The 16,021-nt window shown below is 36.7% G+C and overlaps 1 protein-coding gene across 1 annotated transcript in view; it reads right to left on the bottom strand.

Moving 5' to 3' along the window:
- Positions 1-16,021, bottom strand: part of iqgap2 (IQ motif containing GTPase activating protein 2) — a 117,284-nt gene that overhangs the window by 9,886 nt on the left and 91,377 nt on the right. Inside the window, exons 27-32 of the mRNA XM_056458370.1 lie at positions 14,678-14,818; positions 14,353-14,437; positions 10,561-10,793; positions 6,119-6,251; positions 1,760-1,862; positions 365-506 (exon numbers count right to left, since the gene is read on the bottom strand). Of these exons, the coding sequence (XP_056314345.1) occupies positions 365-506; positions 1,760-1,862; positions 6,119-6,251; positions 10,561-10,793; positions 14,353-14,437; positions 14,678-14,818 (837 nt within the window). The remainder of the gene's footprint in view (positions 1-364; positions 507-1,759; positions 1,863-6,118; positions 6,252-10,560; positions 10,794-14,352; positions 14,438-14,677; positions 14,819-16,021) is intronic.

The raw sequence follows: 16,021 nt of genomic DNA, 5'->3' as shown, positions 1-16,021 counted from the left end.
CCTTTTCAGTTTTCCACACACAAATTAGTCCCACCACTGTATGTAAATGATTATGTTAGTCTGATTCTGAAAAGGCACATTAGCATTCAAAATAAAATGTTTAGCACACTGAATTTTGCACTCAGTATTTGTCTTTTCTTGGAGAGAACAGGCTTTTACTCAACAAAGCCGGTCAAAAGCAGTCTAGAAGTGCAAAGATAAAACTGTCCAGCAAACCGCTTCCTGCCATGGGTCAGAAGAGATATGAAGACAGGAAATTACAGTAGGACAGTAAAAAAAAACTGCATGTAGGCAAGGAGATATGTATTTCCAGGACATCACGTATTAAGGCTGTTAAAGAAGTAATGGTTGCTTGCTCACTTACTTCGTCATTAGTCCCTTTGTGTCCTTGTCATCTCCATCTAATAGCTCAAACTTGTTGGTGAGGGTTAAGGAGATCTCTGTTTTGCCATGCTGACTTAATGAATTCTCCTTGCTGGGGTCATTTGTGTCCACAGTTCCTTCACCTGGGTACATTACACATTCATTATTGTGCTGTCTAGACCACTGTTTTCAGTATGAATCAAGATTAAATACACTGTAAAAAGCAATTAGTTGACTATTTTTAAAGATGGAGTAAAATCTTTTTTTTATAAAAAAAGTCAACTTAACAGTTCCAAGTTACAATGGGTTCACTTACATTGTCTTTAAGTAAAGTCAACTTGTTGCTTTTAAAGGGCACCTATTTTACCCCTTTTTTAAGATTAAGGATATGTCTTTTTGTGTCTCCAGAATGTGTCTGTAAAGTTTCAGCTCAAAATACCCATCAGATTATTTATTATATCTTTGTGTATATTGGACAATTGAGCTGTTTTGACTTTATAGCAGTTTTTGTTGCCTGTGCCTTTAATGCAAATGAGCTGGTTCTCTCCGCCCACCGTTCCCACATGCGAGTCAGAGCCAAAGAGATCCTCACTATTGCTATGATGGGTGTAGCTTCTCCTGCTGCCTCTCACACTTAAGCAGCACAGTGACAGACAAGAATGAAGCAGATCTCCCTTACTACAGTAAGAACTTCCCCAATGATTATTTGATGTATTTATTGTGGAGTTAATTCAAGCCTTTCTACAACGATGAGTCACACACAATGTCTTTATAAAGTTTGCGTGCGCATTGTCTTTGCATTGTTTTTGCACGGCAAATGTGACAGGATACACATTAATATACAGTACTGTATGGATATCTCTTATGTTAATGTATGAAATAAACCTGATTTAAGTCCTTGAACTGGGATTGAAGTGTCTTCTATTAAAATTGTACTGACATGCGGCTGTGGTGAAGAATTACGAAGCGATTTTACTGTATTTATGACAAACATGCACTGTTTCAGAAATGTTTTAAACTCGTAGATATAATTATATGCATTACTATAGAAACACGTTAATACACGGCTGTCAATCAATTCAGTGGGCGGGGAAAACACGCTCCTACATCACGTTGTGCGGGGCCTAAAAATGGGAGGGATTTGGATCCAATTTTTAACGTCAGAACATTTTTAAAAAAGAGACTTATTGTCTTTATATCACTCCAGTATGACTGTGGACACACTATACCTGCACACAGTTCTGTCCAAACAGCTTACAAAAGATGATTACTCGATTTAAGTAACTATTCACTTTTTACAGTGTAGATTACATATCTATTTGGTTTCCTCTGGTGATGTTTGAAAGGATCCCAGTGAATGATTGAAATTATGTGTTTGTGTTTGTTGTGCTTTTACCAAGTAGAGACTCGATGTCAGGAACTTCCCCCAGGTCCTTTAGGAGTTCATGCAGTAGATCGCTCTGATCTGGAGCAATAGCTTCCTTATGTTCCAACACCAACTAGAAGAAAACACAAGGTAAGTTTAAAGTCCTGTGTGAAATCTAAATTTCCAATGTTTCTTTTCTAGTGCACTTTCTTATTCTTTAGCTGAACAATCAATTTGTGCAAGTAAATCCACAGAAAAAAAAGAAAGTTCAATTAAAGTCTGACCATTTGCTTCCGCATTTGGAGTGGCAGTCTCTCTCTGTTGATGTCAATTTGACAGCTTAAGCCACAAAATTCTTAACTACGCTATTCTTACAGTTAGTTTGCTACAAGGCAATGATGTACAAAATAAAAGCCCCGCCCCTACTCAATATTCTGTTTCATTTTGAAGTACATCAAGCCTGAACAACCTCCAGTTCACATGGACTTAAAGTATAGTAAAAAATACATATATATATATATATATAAATATATAAGCTGTATAAACTACAAAACAAACAAATAACGCTTAACAATATCATAATATTGACATTCAAATTCATTCATTTATTATTATTTTTTTTCGGCTTAGTCCCTTTATTAATCTGGGGTCGCCACAGCAGAATGAAGCGTCAACTTATCCAGCATATGTTTTAGACAGCGGATGCCCTTCCAGCTGCAACCCATCACTGGGAAATATCCACACACACACACACACACTACGGACAATTTAGCTAGTTCAATTCCCTTGTACTGCATGTCGTTGGACTAAACCCACACGAACATGGGGAGAACATGCAAACTCCCCACAGAAATGCCAACTGACTCAGCCAATGCTTGAACCAGCAACTTTTTTGCTGTGAGGCGATTGTGCTACCCACTGCGCCACCGTGACGCCTTCTTATTATTATGAAATGCTTAAAATAAGAGAGTATGTTCTTTAAAAAATGTAATAAATATAATAAAGTATAATACTTTGAGAACCAGAAGACTTGTTAAGTCTATCTGGTGTAGTATCACATTTTAAAGAAGCTCCTTCAGTAAAGCATGGTGCTAAACACAAAGCTCATGGGTTTGATTTCTCAGACCATCTAAGAAATAAAAACATTTAAAGTAAGTAAAGCATCATGATTTTGCAGGTATTCTTTTTTTATTCGTAGATATTTAAAGTTGCCCAGAGATATTTACATTAGATGTCATCTACGCTATTGTCGTCTACTGGAAGCAATGCCTCAATAGAGCCAACATTTTAGTACAAGGTAGTACTCCTTTGAAATGAATGTGTGACTAAGGTGTAGTGGAGGACTGGCCACTGGGAGCCATAGATATGTAAACATATATACATGTATTTACGATCGGGAGTTTTCTCGGTGTTCAGTATGAATTTGTTTATTTAAATTACCAAAATTATAATTTTACATCACTTTTCTATATCGATGGATAAGTGATGGTATGGCCATTGCAAAGAGTGTGTGTTTGTGTGCATGGAAATGTATTATTCTCCCTTCCTGTTAAATTTGATCTAATCCCAGTCCTGAAACACACCCCCTCGCCTGCTTTCATTCGCATTCTAATGAAGCGAGCGATTTGTTCGCAAATTAATCTCCATTATGAACAACTCATGTGAACCACCGATATCCCTGTGTCTCAATGTGCACATCCACCTTTCTAGTCTAAATGGTATATAACATTTGTAATATTCAATAATTTGGGGGGACCGTATGCACAACGAGGAGCAGGCACTGTTATGTTATCAAGCACCCTTATAAATTACTTCAAAAACTAAGTTACGTCACTTAGCCGACAATAATACAAGTTTCTGGCACTCCAACATCTTGTTGTCATATTTCATCTAAATTGTTTGCTGCTGATTTTATTCAACAAAATTAGCATAAGCCTAGAATTTAGTGTGAGTTGCTGCTACTTTGCCTCATGGACAGTGCAGGAAGTGACTGTATGATCATCAATAGCGTTACTTGTTGAGCACAAAAGTTTGTAACATGCAAAAACGTAAAAAAATAAATCTTAGCTTTGAAGTGTTCTGCCTTTATGGCATGTTTTTTGTTGTTTGCTCATTACTACCACCCGTACACAGCGCAAAAGTCCAGCATCTTCAGATTGACTTTAGTCGTGAGTAAGTGCGGTTGAATGACATTCGTCCTGGGAGCATTGTACAAATGTGGCGGTGGTATTGACGCATACTCAGGGTCCATATGCAATATTTAGTGCATATATCTATGGAAGTTGCCTTATAGTGAGCAGTTTTTTGAAAGTGCATATTTTTTGGGCATAATTCATAAGCAAACCTTTTACTGATAGTTTAGAGGGGTCTCTAACTGCTAGCTCGTTTATTTGTATAAAAAAATCTGCATTAGTAAAATTTTACTGCTGGCTGAAATGAACACATAAAAGTAGATGTATGTGAATATCTCCATACTTTTCCCCTCTTCGTTGTAGTTTTACAAAAAAGAACGATAACAAAGTAGTCAACAAAGTTACCCAAACTCTTTTCTGCTGTCTTACGCTGTTAAACTTTTGGTTTAGCAACAATTGATTGCGACATATTATTATTATTATTATTTTACCTTTTATTAATTTGAAGTATTTTCATAGGAATTTAAACTTTTCCTTCAATATGTACAAGAAGAAGTAAAAAGAAGGAGCTTTGTCTGCATATACTCTGGGAAAGAATGTCTGAGCGCATCAATTACATTAGGTTTCCACTTTTTTCTTGTGCTTGAATGTTAAAATGGCCCTCCTATAAATTGTCAGTCACTGATATGGCCCCCCTGCCAATTTGAGTTTGAGACCCCTGGTTTACAGCTTAACTTAATTACAGTTTAAGGTGTTCCAGTCATTCAAGCAAACCCTCATTTGATGTAGGAAATGTGTAGATTAGCTTCCAAGAAGTTACTTTTAAAATTGTAGATAAAATCCAATGAGGTATTTGTTCCAGTAAATCTCAAATTTCTCCTTAAATTTGGCAGAGAAAACAGTTGAGAAATGTCTCAAATTATACTTTAAACAAATGTACATTACAAAAGACATCATAGCTGCTGCTATGAGAAGCATGCAGAAATGTCAGTCTTTGAACAGAAAGAATGCCGGGCCTGCCCTGGGCTGAGTTGGGAACAGTGTCCTAGCTCAATTTATTATGTTTGCACGGGTCATGATGTCACTTCCTCACACATATGGATCAAGTTAAGTTGCTCCTCACAGCCGACTCCTCTTGTGAGTCTTAGCTTGACTCATATTGAATCTTAATCCCAATGAGTTGCTGATCTAAAAAAAAGCATTTGACTTCACACTCCAGTGAATGGTGAAAGTGCATATTACAAAACTGGACTCTCATTTTCATGTTCATCCTAGACATAAAGAATAAATTTAACCTCTTCGAATGAATGATGAATCTGAGATGTAAAACAAGCTATAATGACAGTGATTTCATGACAGAAAGCATGTCATTGTGAACAAGTTATGCATGCATTTAATATCATACTTCTTTCTGGTGATGACAGCATGACTTATAGTTCACTAAGAATGTTAAATTCCCTCATTCCCTCAAGTGGTTCCAAACCATTATGAAAGAGAATAATTTGAAGAATGCTGGAAAGCTGTAAACATTAACTTCTATAGTATTTGATTTTTCCTACTATGGAAGTACTGTAAATAGTTAAAGGTTTTCAGCTTTCTTCAATATATATATTTTTGTGTTCAACAGAATAAAGAAAATTATAGAGATTTGGAAGCAGTTTAGGGACAGTAATTTGCTATTAAATACAATTTTTTGGGTGAACTATCCCTTAAAGCCTGCAGCTGCAAGCTCACATTCATCAACCTCCACTTTTTCAAATCTCAAAATCCATTAAACGCTCCGGTTACTGAAGTAACCCTCGTTCCCCGAGGGGGGGAACTGAAATGCTATGTGGAAACATCCACTATGGGGATTTCGTTAGAATCCAATCGTCTGTATATAAACGGGCCAATGAAATGCCAATGAGTTGGCAGTGTCAGCATGCACAACTGGCACTACTTACAATTAATCTTGTAATATACTCTAAGTGCTGCACGTGCCAAGCTGAGGCATCCTTTTCGCTTCAAACCCTTTCACGAAGCTTCTGAATGAGGGTTTGAGGGTTCTGAATGAGTCAAATGAGGGTTTTCTCTGACTGTTACGATAGAGAGAGAAAGAACGAGAAAGCGGGCTGCTTCTCCTGGTCCCATAGTGGAAGTTTCCACATAGCATTGAAGTTCCCCTCCCGAAGGTGAACTTCCAATCTTTTTCAAAATATTTCCTGACAAACCATTACACTCGAGGGTACAGAAGAAAAGATGAGCTAATTCTGCTTACAGAGTGTGTGTTGATCATCTCCTCAATGGAGATGTAGATGACAGGTTTGCTGAGAGTCACCATGTCAGAGTATTCGTCCACATTAAACTTCTCTTCTGGAGCTGGAACATCACAAGCAGTCTGGAAGAAACCCCTGAAAACCACAAAGAAATTACAACCAGGCTCAGATTAAATTTGTGTAGTTACTCAGAATTGACATAAACATGGTAAAGTGTTTTTTCTTCTTCCTTTTTTTGTAGCTCAAAACACCATTGAATCAGCCAAAATACTTCATACACAAACCCAAAGGTGACATGAAAGTGAAGAATTTGATGACTGTTTAATTTCTGATTATATTACTGCAGATCTTTCTGTTAAGCAACCAAAATGATGCAAAATATTAGCAAACTGAAGCATTGTCTGAATCAAATGTATAAAATAATCGTGGTATAATGCAAAGTATGTTTGACTGAATCACTTCCATCACAAATGTGTTATCAGGCAGAGCCCCTGAGAATCCGAAAGGAAAAGAAAGCAGGAGGGAGTTTCCAGTAAGCATGACTCACTAGCATAGAAATGAGAGGTTTTGGGCAAAAGGTCATTTCTCACACACACACACATAAACACACACGCACGCACACACCAATGTGTCTGAGGCGGTGACACACGTCCCCTTCACTGCTGATGCCTTAGTTTTATACAAAAACACTTCCTTACCTTTCACCTCCATTGCCTGCACTGACCTTCAGATCAGTGTGACTTTTAAAAGCTTTTGTTTTACTCAGCAGTTTCTACACACAATACAGTATGTCTATTAACACAAATAAACCTTATTAGGTAGACCTGGCTAGTACTAAAATATTAAAGAGCAAACAGAAGTATAACATAAGACAAAAATACTATTAATAATTCAAATCTACAAACTGATTTAGGGTAACAACAATAATATTTAAAACATAAGTTAATAACATGTTAATGTGTTGTATTCTAATGATGCTTAGAAAAACATTGATGCTAAGTTCTTGCTGAAGTTAACCTCTTTGTCAGAAGAGATTTATTTATTTATTTATTTATTTGTAAAACAATTTATTACAAACTTACAAAACCTCATCTTAAGAAATCAATCAATAAAAAATACAAATTTTAAATGTGTGAAGTGAAGTCCGTCAGTAATGACGGAACATGAAACACCTTCAGAACACCAAATATTATCTAAAACTTTTTAAACAACATGTACTTTTATCAAACTTAAAATCAATCAACAATCTTAAATAAACCAAAGCAAAAAAAGAGACAAGATTAAAATCAGAATGTTCAATTTTCTCCTTTCTAGTCGAGCAGCATCCAAGAAAGGTCTAGTTCTTCTAGCAAAGATGGGCCAAGAATTGCCAGTTTGCCAATAAATACATGAGAAAATTATTGAAATGTTTAGAAACAATGTTTTTTAAAGAAAGATAGGGAGGCATTTGGACTTTTGTCAGGTACCACAATACATAGTCACATCCACAGATGTCAGTTAAAACTGCATTGAGCCAAAAGGAAGCCCTATGTTAACAGTGTCTAGAAGAGCTGTTGGCTTCTCTGGGCTCAGAGGCATCTGGGATGGACCATCTCACAGTGGAAGCATGTACTGTGGTCAGATGAATCAGTATTTCAGGTATGTTTTGGGAGAAATGGACGCAGTGTGCTCCAGACTAAAGACGAAAAGGATCATAAATAATGTTTGTTGTCAAAATAAATTTAGAAATCTCTATTTTCTTTTATTTGCACATTCCATACTGTCCCAACTTTTTCTGATTTGGGGTTGTAAATAGCCATCTTGCTCTTCCCAAAAATAAAATAAAAAAATTGACCATACCTGTCATTTTTTTTGTAGTATTTAACACCTAGAATAAAGATATGTGGATTGAAATCTTCACCAAACCAACTGTAAAAAATCTTTTAAATCTAGAACAGTGCATAAAAAGCATGAAAATCTTTCTATTAAAGCAGAAAGGGCATTGCTCATCTACATCTGGATTTAGTACAGTATTAACAGCAATAATGCCATGAACAATTCTACACATAAGTCACCAACATTTAATCAATAGTGGTTTGTCCTATCCAATTTTAAAACATTCCTCCATGGTGTATGTTTTTTTCTATCTATAGCAGGGGTCTCAAACTGCCGGCCCGTGGGCATTTACAGCCCACCCTCCTCCTCCCTCCGGCCCGCCAAAACATTTATTTTTGAACCACTATCATTGTTGTGCAGTCGCGTCTAGCCACTTGTGGTTTTGACGCGCCACCTAGTCGACATTTAATTTCTGCATTCAGATTAGTTTTACTTTCATTTTCTCTCAGTGTGCGCTCGAGAGTAACACATGCGTTTTAATTCTGTGGCTGATTTAAACATTGACTTGTCCATAAGTGCTCTATTTTTACTAAAACTCTATTTTTGTAAATATTCAAGGGTCATTTGATTATTGTTATTTTATTCCACTTGTATTTTGTTGTACAAACACTTTTTCATGGTTTACACATTATGCTGGTGGTGTAACAAATATGATAATATTGCTAATATTCGAATCAGATGGTCTCATTTAATAGATTTTCCTCATATGCTCATTGAGATTTGCATAAAAACTATCTACATTAGTAAAATTGCACTGCTAGTTAAACTTGATAACGCTATTGGGACAATACAATTGGTTGGAACAGAATAATAATTATTAAGCCTATTATTTGTAGTATTTTCATAGCAATTTAAACTACACCTTCAATATGTAAAACAAGAAACAAAAAGCTTGAGTTTTGACTGCATATACTCGAAGAATGACTTAGTGTGTGTCTAATGCCGGCCATACACACTACAGCCACAGATATATTTCAGCAGCTGATGTGTGACATGATAAACGTTCGATTTGCATTATGACTGGTGACAGGTAATGCTTAAAATATAAACGTCATGTCTGTTGTCCTAAGATGCATCAATTATGTCAGGCTTCCACTTTTTTCATGTACTTGAATGACTCCTATGAATTGTCAGTCACTTAAATGGCCCCCTGCCATTTTGAGTTTGAGACCCCTGATCTAAAGCATTCTTATGAAAACATCTGACACACAAATTATACAAATTCTTTCCACTGACATCTTCCAAGTCCAACTTATCACAGAATTCCAAAAAAAAAAAAAAAAAAAGGTGTGTGAGATTAATAACCTCAGAAAGGAGTCTCTATCTCAAGGAACAACTCCCACGGTTTAATAAGCCATTCTCCACAGTGGTAAAGAAGGTTTGAGTCTCATGTAGCAGGAAGGAGAGAGGGGGGAACAGGATTTGAGGTCCAAGCACAGTGCCTAGCCCAGCCTTAGGATACCATCCTACATTGATCCTGGAACGTCATTTTTGTTCTAAAATGTAATCCATACCTAACCCCTACCCCTAAACCTAGAGGCAAAAATCAGAGGTCATTAAAAGTTGGTGATGTAGAAGTATGTAAGTACACTTCTACAATGATGTAGAAGTACATAACCCTAATTGTAAACCTAAAATTAGCATAAACTAACTGTGAACTTATCACTTAAATCTGATTGGAATGTTGTTCCAGAATCAACATAATGTCAATCCAGGAATACGCCCTCCTACCTGCCATTAACCTATTGCTATTCCATGTTTTATGGCATAAAAACAAAGCATCAAAATAGGAATAAACTGTAACCTTGGCTATAAAAAATTACTATAGAGGAATAAAGAGCTAGCATGGTTTCCCCACTTGACCATTTTATTCTGTTCAACACTTGCAATGGAAACTGTTTTATTCGCACTTAAAGAAAATTCAAGAGTTCACCCTTAGCTGATGACTGATTATAGAGCGTGTTTGGCATGCTGTCCCGGGAGAGAGCCCTGGGCTCATGAGATCCTCGAGCTCGGGGCTCCCTCCCGTTGTAGGGCGAGAGGAGAGTTTGAGCTCAGGTAGGTCTCGAGAACTCCTCTGCTTGTTATGGCGAATAGGAATAAGGAATTACTGTGGATAGATATACTACTGATTAAGTGCTCTTCTATGGTGTCAATTTGGTTTGGTCAATGTACTTATGTCACATGTCTTGCCTGTGGGAGGAAACCAGGCAGCCCATGTGAAACCCACGCGAGCACGGAGAGAACATATAAACTCCACACAGAAATGTCAACTTGATCCATTGACATTCTTGCTGTGAGGCCGCCGTGTCGCCCTGTCAAGGGAAAAGGGGGAGGAGTAGGGGTGGAAGGGGGGATTCTTCACCACAAAGATGGCTAAGGTAAGATGCTCTGGTTATTTATATTGAGTTAGGCTTCATCAGATTGGTGGATCATACATTAGATAATGCACGATCGGCTGCACTCAATCATAAACACGAGCTTCTCTCGAAATTAGTTTATAAATAAACTTAATTTTGCTACATTTGATGTTAAGACGGATACTGATTAGAAGCTCTGTTCTCCTCACCTGAACTTCTGGTAGGTCTGGGAGATGTAGCTGTTCATTGGGGTGAGGTGGTCACTCTCGTCCTCGAATAGTTTGTTTGCAGCTGCGTGCTGGAGCATCTTAGCCACTGATGCCAGATTCCTCCTCTGCTCCGAATGAACCTGCCCTCCCGCTGTCATGTCAATGATGTCAAAGCCGTCTGGAGCCACAATGGCAGGATTCATGTAACGGTAATACAGAAGAGTCCCTACAATCTGAGGAAAGAAGACAGCAATTATTATATCATTCTTATTATACCTTGGTTCTTGAAATGTTGAGTTAAAATGTGATTTGGTCTTTAATCTGTCATGGTTTGGTGTGTCATTTACATCTACATTTAAAGCATGAAAAAACCTTAAAGGAACACTTTTTGGAGAAATATGCTCATTTTACAACTTAAACAGTTGAGTTTTTGAATTTTTTAATCCATTCAGCTGATCTTTTTCTGGCAGGAGCACTTTTAGCTTAGCTTAGCATAAATCATTGAATCAAATTTGACCATTAGCATCTCGCTCAAAAATCATTTAAAAAAAAGAGCTTCGATTTAGTATCTATTGCACTAAGACTGACAGAACATAAAAAGTTGATATTTTCTAGGCTAATATGATTATCAACCATTCTGGCGTAATAACTTTTCATTTTCCACCAGTAAAGTATAGTATAGTAAACATTATAACTACAGAAGCGTCAAGCTTTAAAGGGCACCTATGATGAAAATCAGCTTTTGTAAGCTGTTTGGACAGAACTGTCTATATGTAGTGTGTCCACAGTCATGTTGGAGTGATATAAACCTAATAAGTCTCTTTTTTTTAATTTACTGACTTTAAAATAAGTCCCAAATCCCAGTTATTTTGAGGCCCACCGCAATGTGATGCAGGAGTGTGGTTTTCCTCGCCCACCAAAATGATTGACAGGCACCATAGCTGTTTCTCAATATGCGTTCTTCAGCGGTCTTGCGTCCTCGTGTTCTCGTGTAACGTCTTCATCAGCTGCCAAAGTTCAGTTGCAACACTCAAGACCTCAAGAACAGAGGACGCGTGAAACTTCCCGGATGTGTTCTTGATATATCTCGCTATATTCCTATCTCGCTCTAGAAGTCCCAGAAGTCATTGCGACTGGAGGTGGGAAGCGCAGCATTTTATTTAGATTTATTACTAAAGTTCAGACATATCACTTATTATCTCAGGAGTTTCCCTGAATGAAACAGTAAAAGTAAACATGACCATGGACATCTTAATAAAGGAATAAACACATTAAGGGTGTTTGTTTGCTGAAATTGATATTAAAATCTTTTATTTATATTCTGCAACGTATATTTATAATGTTTTTATGCATAGTATATCTGGTGAAAGGGGGAAAACAATAAGACATTGTATGAAGGCTGTAATATTTAAATCATTTTCCATTAAAAACACGTGAAGGTCACGTGACCATCAGGAAGAACCCAGCATCTAATTTCTCACAAGATGCGTTCTCTGTTCTCACGGTCTCCCGAGTTTGTTCTTTCGAGGACACCTGGCAAGACTGGTCTTCACAAGAATGCAAGTCCGTTCTCTGCATTCATGGAATTGAGAAACAGTCTATGTTTCTATAATAACATCTATACACATGTCCACAGAATTTATTTTTACAAATAAACTGGGATTAAAATATTTGGTACAACTGTCTGTGATTTTTATAAGTTTTAAAACATTTAAAACGTTTTTTTTAAACGCATGTTTGTAATAAACACAGTAAAATCTCTGTAATTATTAAAACCCTTTGAGACCTGCCATAGAACAATTCCGCCAGGGTATATCTTAGTATTTTTATGTGCTGTGCTGTCATTCTTTTGACTATTTTCAAATGCCATATATCAATAAAATCAATACATTCCCAATTTTTTTGTTTTTGTTTTTACTATATACTGAAATAACACAAATGTCAACCTTAAAATTGTCAATGTAAAAAACATGCATAAAACACTTTAACTATATACAGCTGATTTGGACTAATTACATTAATTCGTTTGTGACAAACACTTATTTTTATAATCAGTGTAGACAGAACAATATGATTGATCAACAAAAAAAACTTTACAAACTACCACAGATGAGGGCTGAGGGTTCTGAGGGCTTCAGTGTTCAAAACGACATCAAGGTAAGTAAAATGATAAGCACGTTTCAGCACTACAGCAAAAAAATGTAAGTAAAAAGGTAGAAAAGTTTGATGTTTTAGGCATAAAAGTGAAACGACAAGAGTAAATAGCGCGTCAAACAATCAGGTTTATTTTGTTTGTTTTGTTTATATTCATACTCAAAGCAAAGCATTTTTATGAACATATAATACTCAAAAGCAAAGCATTTATAAAGAATATATATACTAACATGTCTTGGAATGGATCTAATCCTTCACAAAAGTCAGCTTCGTCTTTACTGGAAATAGAATCTGGAGCAGATGATGAGTCGGAGAATTCTTCGTCGTTAGACGCGAGTAATAATTCCAAACCATCGGACTTTGTGTATTTGTTTTTTGTTGTGCAGTCATGACTTCATGCCAGTGTGTGTGATTGTGACTGTATGTGTAAATGTGAATGTGTGTGTTGTGTGCATGTGTGTGAAAGAAATTAAGATGTTCCCATACAGATGAAGAGAAACCATGACGAGAAGAGCGCACACACATGCATAGAAGAGCGCATATTACGTATATCAAACAGCGTGCTGTGCGACATCACCACAGGAGACAAACCTGATAGGTTCACAGTGCAAATGAGGTGATTACGTCATATGCATAGCAACCACTAACAACCTTTATAAAACACATACGCAAAGGAATGCAATGTATTTTTTTTTTTGGTAAACATTTTAGGCTATTTGTGTAAACTCATTAAAGAGTGAAAACATTGCAACAGGAGGCTGTTTTAGGCTTGATTTGAAAGTGTAACGTCTCTGATTTCATATGCAAAAAAAAATTATTGCTCTACCCATATGCTTTCGGTTTTTATTGGCTTTTAAACAGAGACACGCAAACTGGAGCGGGGGCACTCCCGTCGGTTTTAGAGGGTTAACCGCCATAATCACCACGTCCGCAGGGAGTCAATAAACGCTAATATATGTGTGTGTACTGCAAACGTCATTTGTGTGTGACTCATCATTTCAGAAAGGCTTGATTAAACTCCACCATAAATACATCAAATAAACTTACTTGGTATTTTTGACTAATGAGCTGTATTTCAGCTTCGACCTTGTCTCTCTCTATCACTGACTGCTGTTTATCTGATATAATGCAGAAGAAGCAGACACGCATGTGGGAACGGGGAGAAGCAGCTCATTTGCGTTTAAAGCAACAGGCTACAAAAACAGCTACACTGTACTCAAGACAGCAAAATAGGCAGATTCTGGAGGCTATAATAAATAATCTGCTGGGTATTTTGAGCTGAAACGTTACAACTTGTCTTACATATTATAAAAGGTGTAAAATAGGTGCCCTTTAAATAGGAAAATTTAACTAACTTAAATCTAACTTTCTTAATTTAGTGGGTGAGATGGTAATTGGCTAATCCAAGTCAATGATCTATGCTAAGCTAAGCTAAAAGTGCTCCTGTCAGACTCAGTGATGGGCTGAATAGATTCCAAAATGGTAAAAACCAACAGTTTGACTCTATGGGTATATTTAAAATGATCCAACATAACCACCCCCCCCCCCCCCCCTTCAAAAAGTGTAGTTTTTCTTTAATACTCATTTCAAAAGCAATATGTGTATGCACGAGTACCACTAAAATGTTCAGCATCTGACCTTCAATAGTTCATCCTCTGTGGCATCAGGGAATTTCTCATGAAGCGCGTCCTTTAGAACTTTAGCAATATATCTCATGCCGTAACTTCATGCAAAAGAAAACAGGGGATGCAAAATGAACATCACAGTTAATGAGAGGTTAATAATGGATGAGCAAAACTCTACACACAACTATGGTGAAAATATATCTAGTGTTGGACTGATTTGATCAATTCTGTGCTGCCCCCTTGTGCACAATAACACTATCTAGTTATACAATATAAAGGAATCCTTTATAATCCAGCAATAGGGAACATCTGTGTGGGAGGTGTGTGCTGGTGCTTACGGGATGTTGTCCAGTGATGACATGATAGAGCCGAGCACTTTGTCAGTAACGGAACGGAGCACCTGATTGGAGGATTCCAGTTTAGCCCTGACTTCCTCGTGTGAAAGAGCTTGTTCTGGTGTGACCTCATATGGCAGCTTACTATAAAATGAAGACAGAGTAGTTACTAAAACTAAAGTTAAGTAAAAAATGAATGATACAAAAATGAGGTATGGGTAAGATGATGCAAGTCTCTGATGCTCACCAAGCTTACATGCAAATATAAAACATAAATCTGCCATAATGCTAACCGATTAGCATAATATCTTTGAAACACAGTCCCACCCTTGCCATCCAAAGCCACGCCTCCTGAAACACGAACGTGCACCTTAAAGATGACAGCAGACAACCCTCCAATATTGATTCAGGATTTTAAAAAGTTTTGATTCAGCATGTTTTTATGCTCTCTCTCTCTCTCTCTTTTGTCTGCACATGAACGTGCAGCGCTTGTGTACGCACAAAGGGTGCATCTGCATGAACGGGTGCGCAGTTTTAAAAATCTGACAGACTATGCTGAGCATAGTTCGGGCTACTTATCAGAACTGTGGGAATTGTTGGCCTGACAAATTTTAATTGAATAAACATTTTTTAGTCTTATGCCGAGAATATAAAAATACATATAAATACATTTAAATCATTTACTTTAATCAGTACTAGTGGAATGTGAAGAGACTTTCAACCAGCACAACAAAACATGTTTCTGAAGACAAACACCTACTGCACCTTTAAGAAATTATTGTTTTTTTTGATTGGATACAGAACAAACCACTGCTGTTTAATAACTAATAATAATTTGCACTTTAAGCGGAATACAAGTGTCTCCAAAATAAATAATCAAATATTGTGTACTGTCATTATGGCAAAGACAAAAGAAATAAGTTATTAGAAACAAAATCCATAAACGATTTTGCTGAATATCTTCTCCAAGTAAAACTGTATTTGGGAAAATGTGCCTATAAAATTTTACAGAATGGTTAATAATTTTGTCTTCAACTGTATAAATAGTTCCTATAGGCTATGTGTATCTAAATAAGCCAACAAAATGTAAAGCAAATGAATATAACAAAGTGTAAACTGTACTATTCTTTCTTTTTCAAATATTTCCCAAATGATGTTTAACAGAGGAAGACTTTTTTCACTGTATTTCCTATAATAGTTTTTCATCTGGAGAAAGTCTTATTTTATTTATTTTGTATGGAGACCAGGAAGGTGATGGTGGAGGAAAAAATGGGTGGGAGCAAAAAAAAGGGATAGGAAAATATATTTTTTAAAGTTTTTGCATTCCCTAGCAAAAATTCCCTTGCA

The sequence above is a fragment of the Danio aesculapii genome, chromosome 5, assembly GCF_903798145.1.
Source record: "Danio aesculapii chromosome 5, fDanAes4.1, whole genome shotgun sequence".
NCBI lineage: Eukaryota > Metazoa > Chordata > Actinopteri > Cypriniformes > Danionidae > Danio > Danio aesculapii.
Note: the sequence above shows the minus strand (reverse complement) of the source record. Positions and strands in the feature narration are given on the sequence as shown.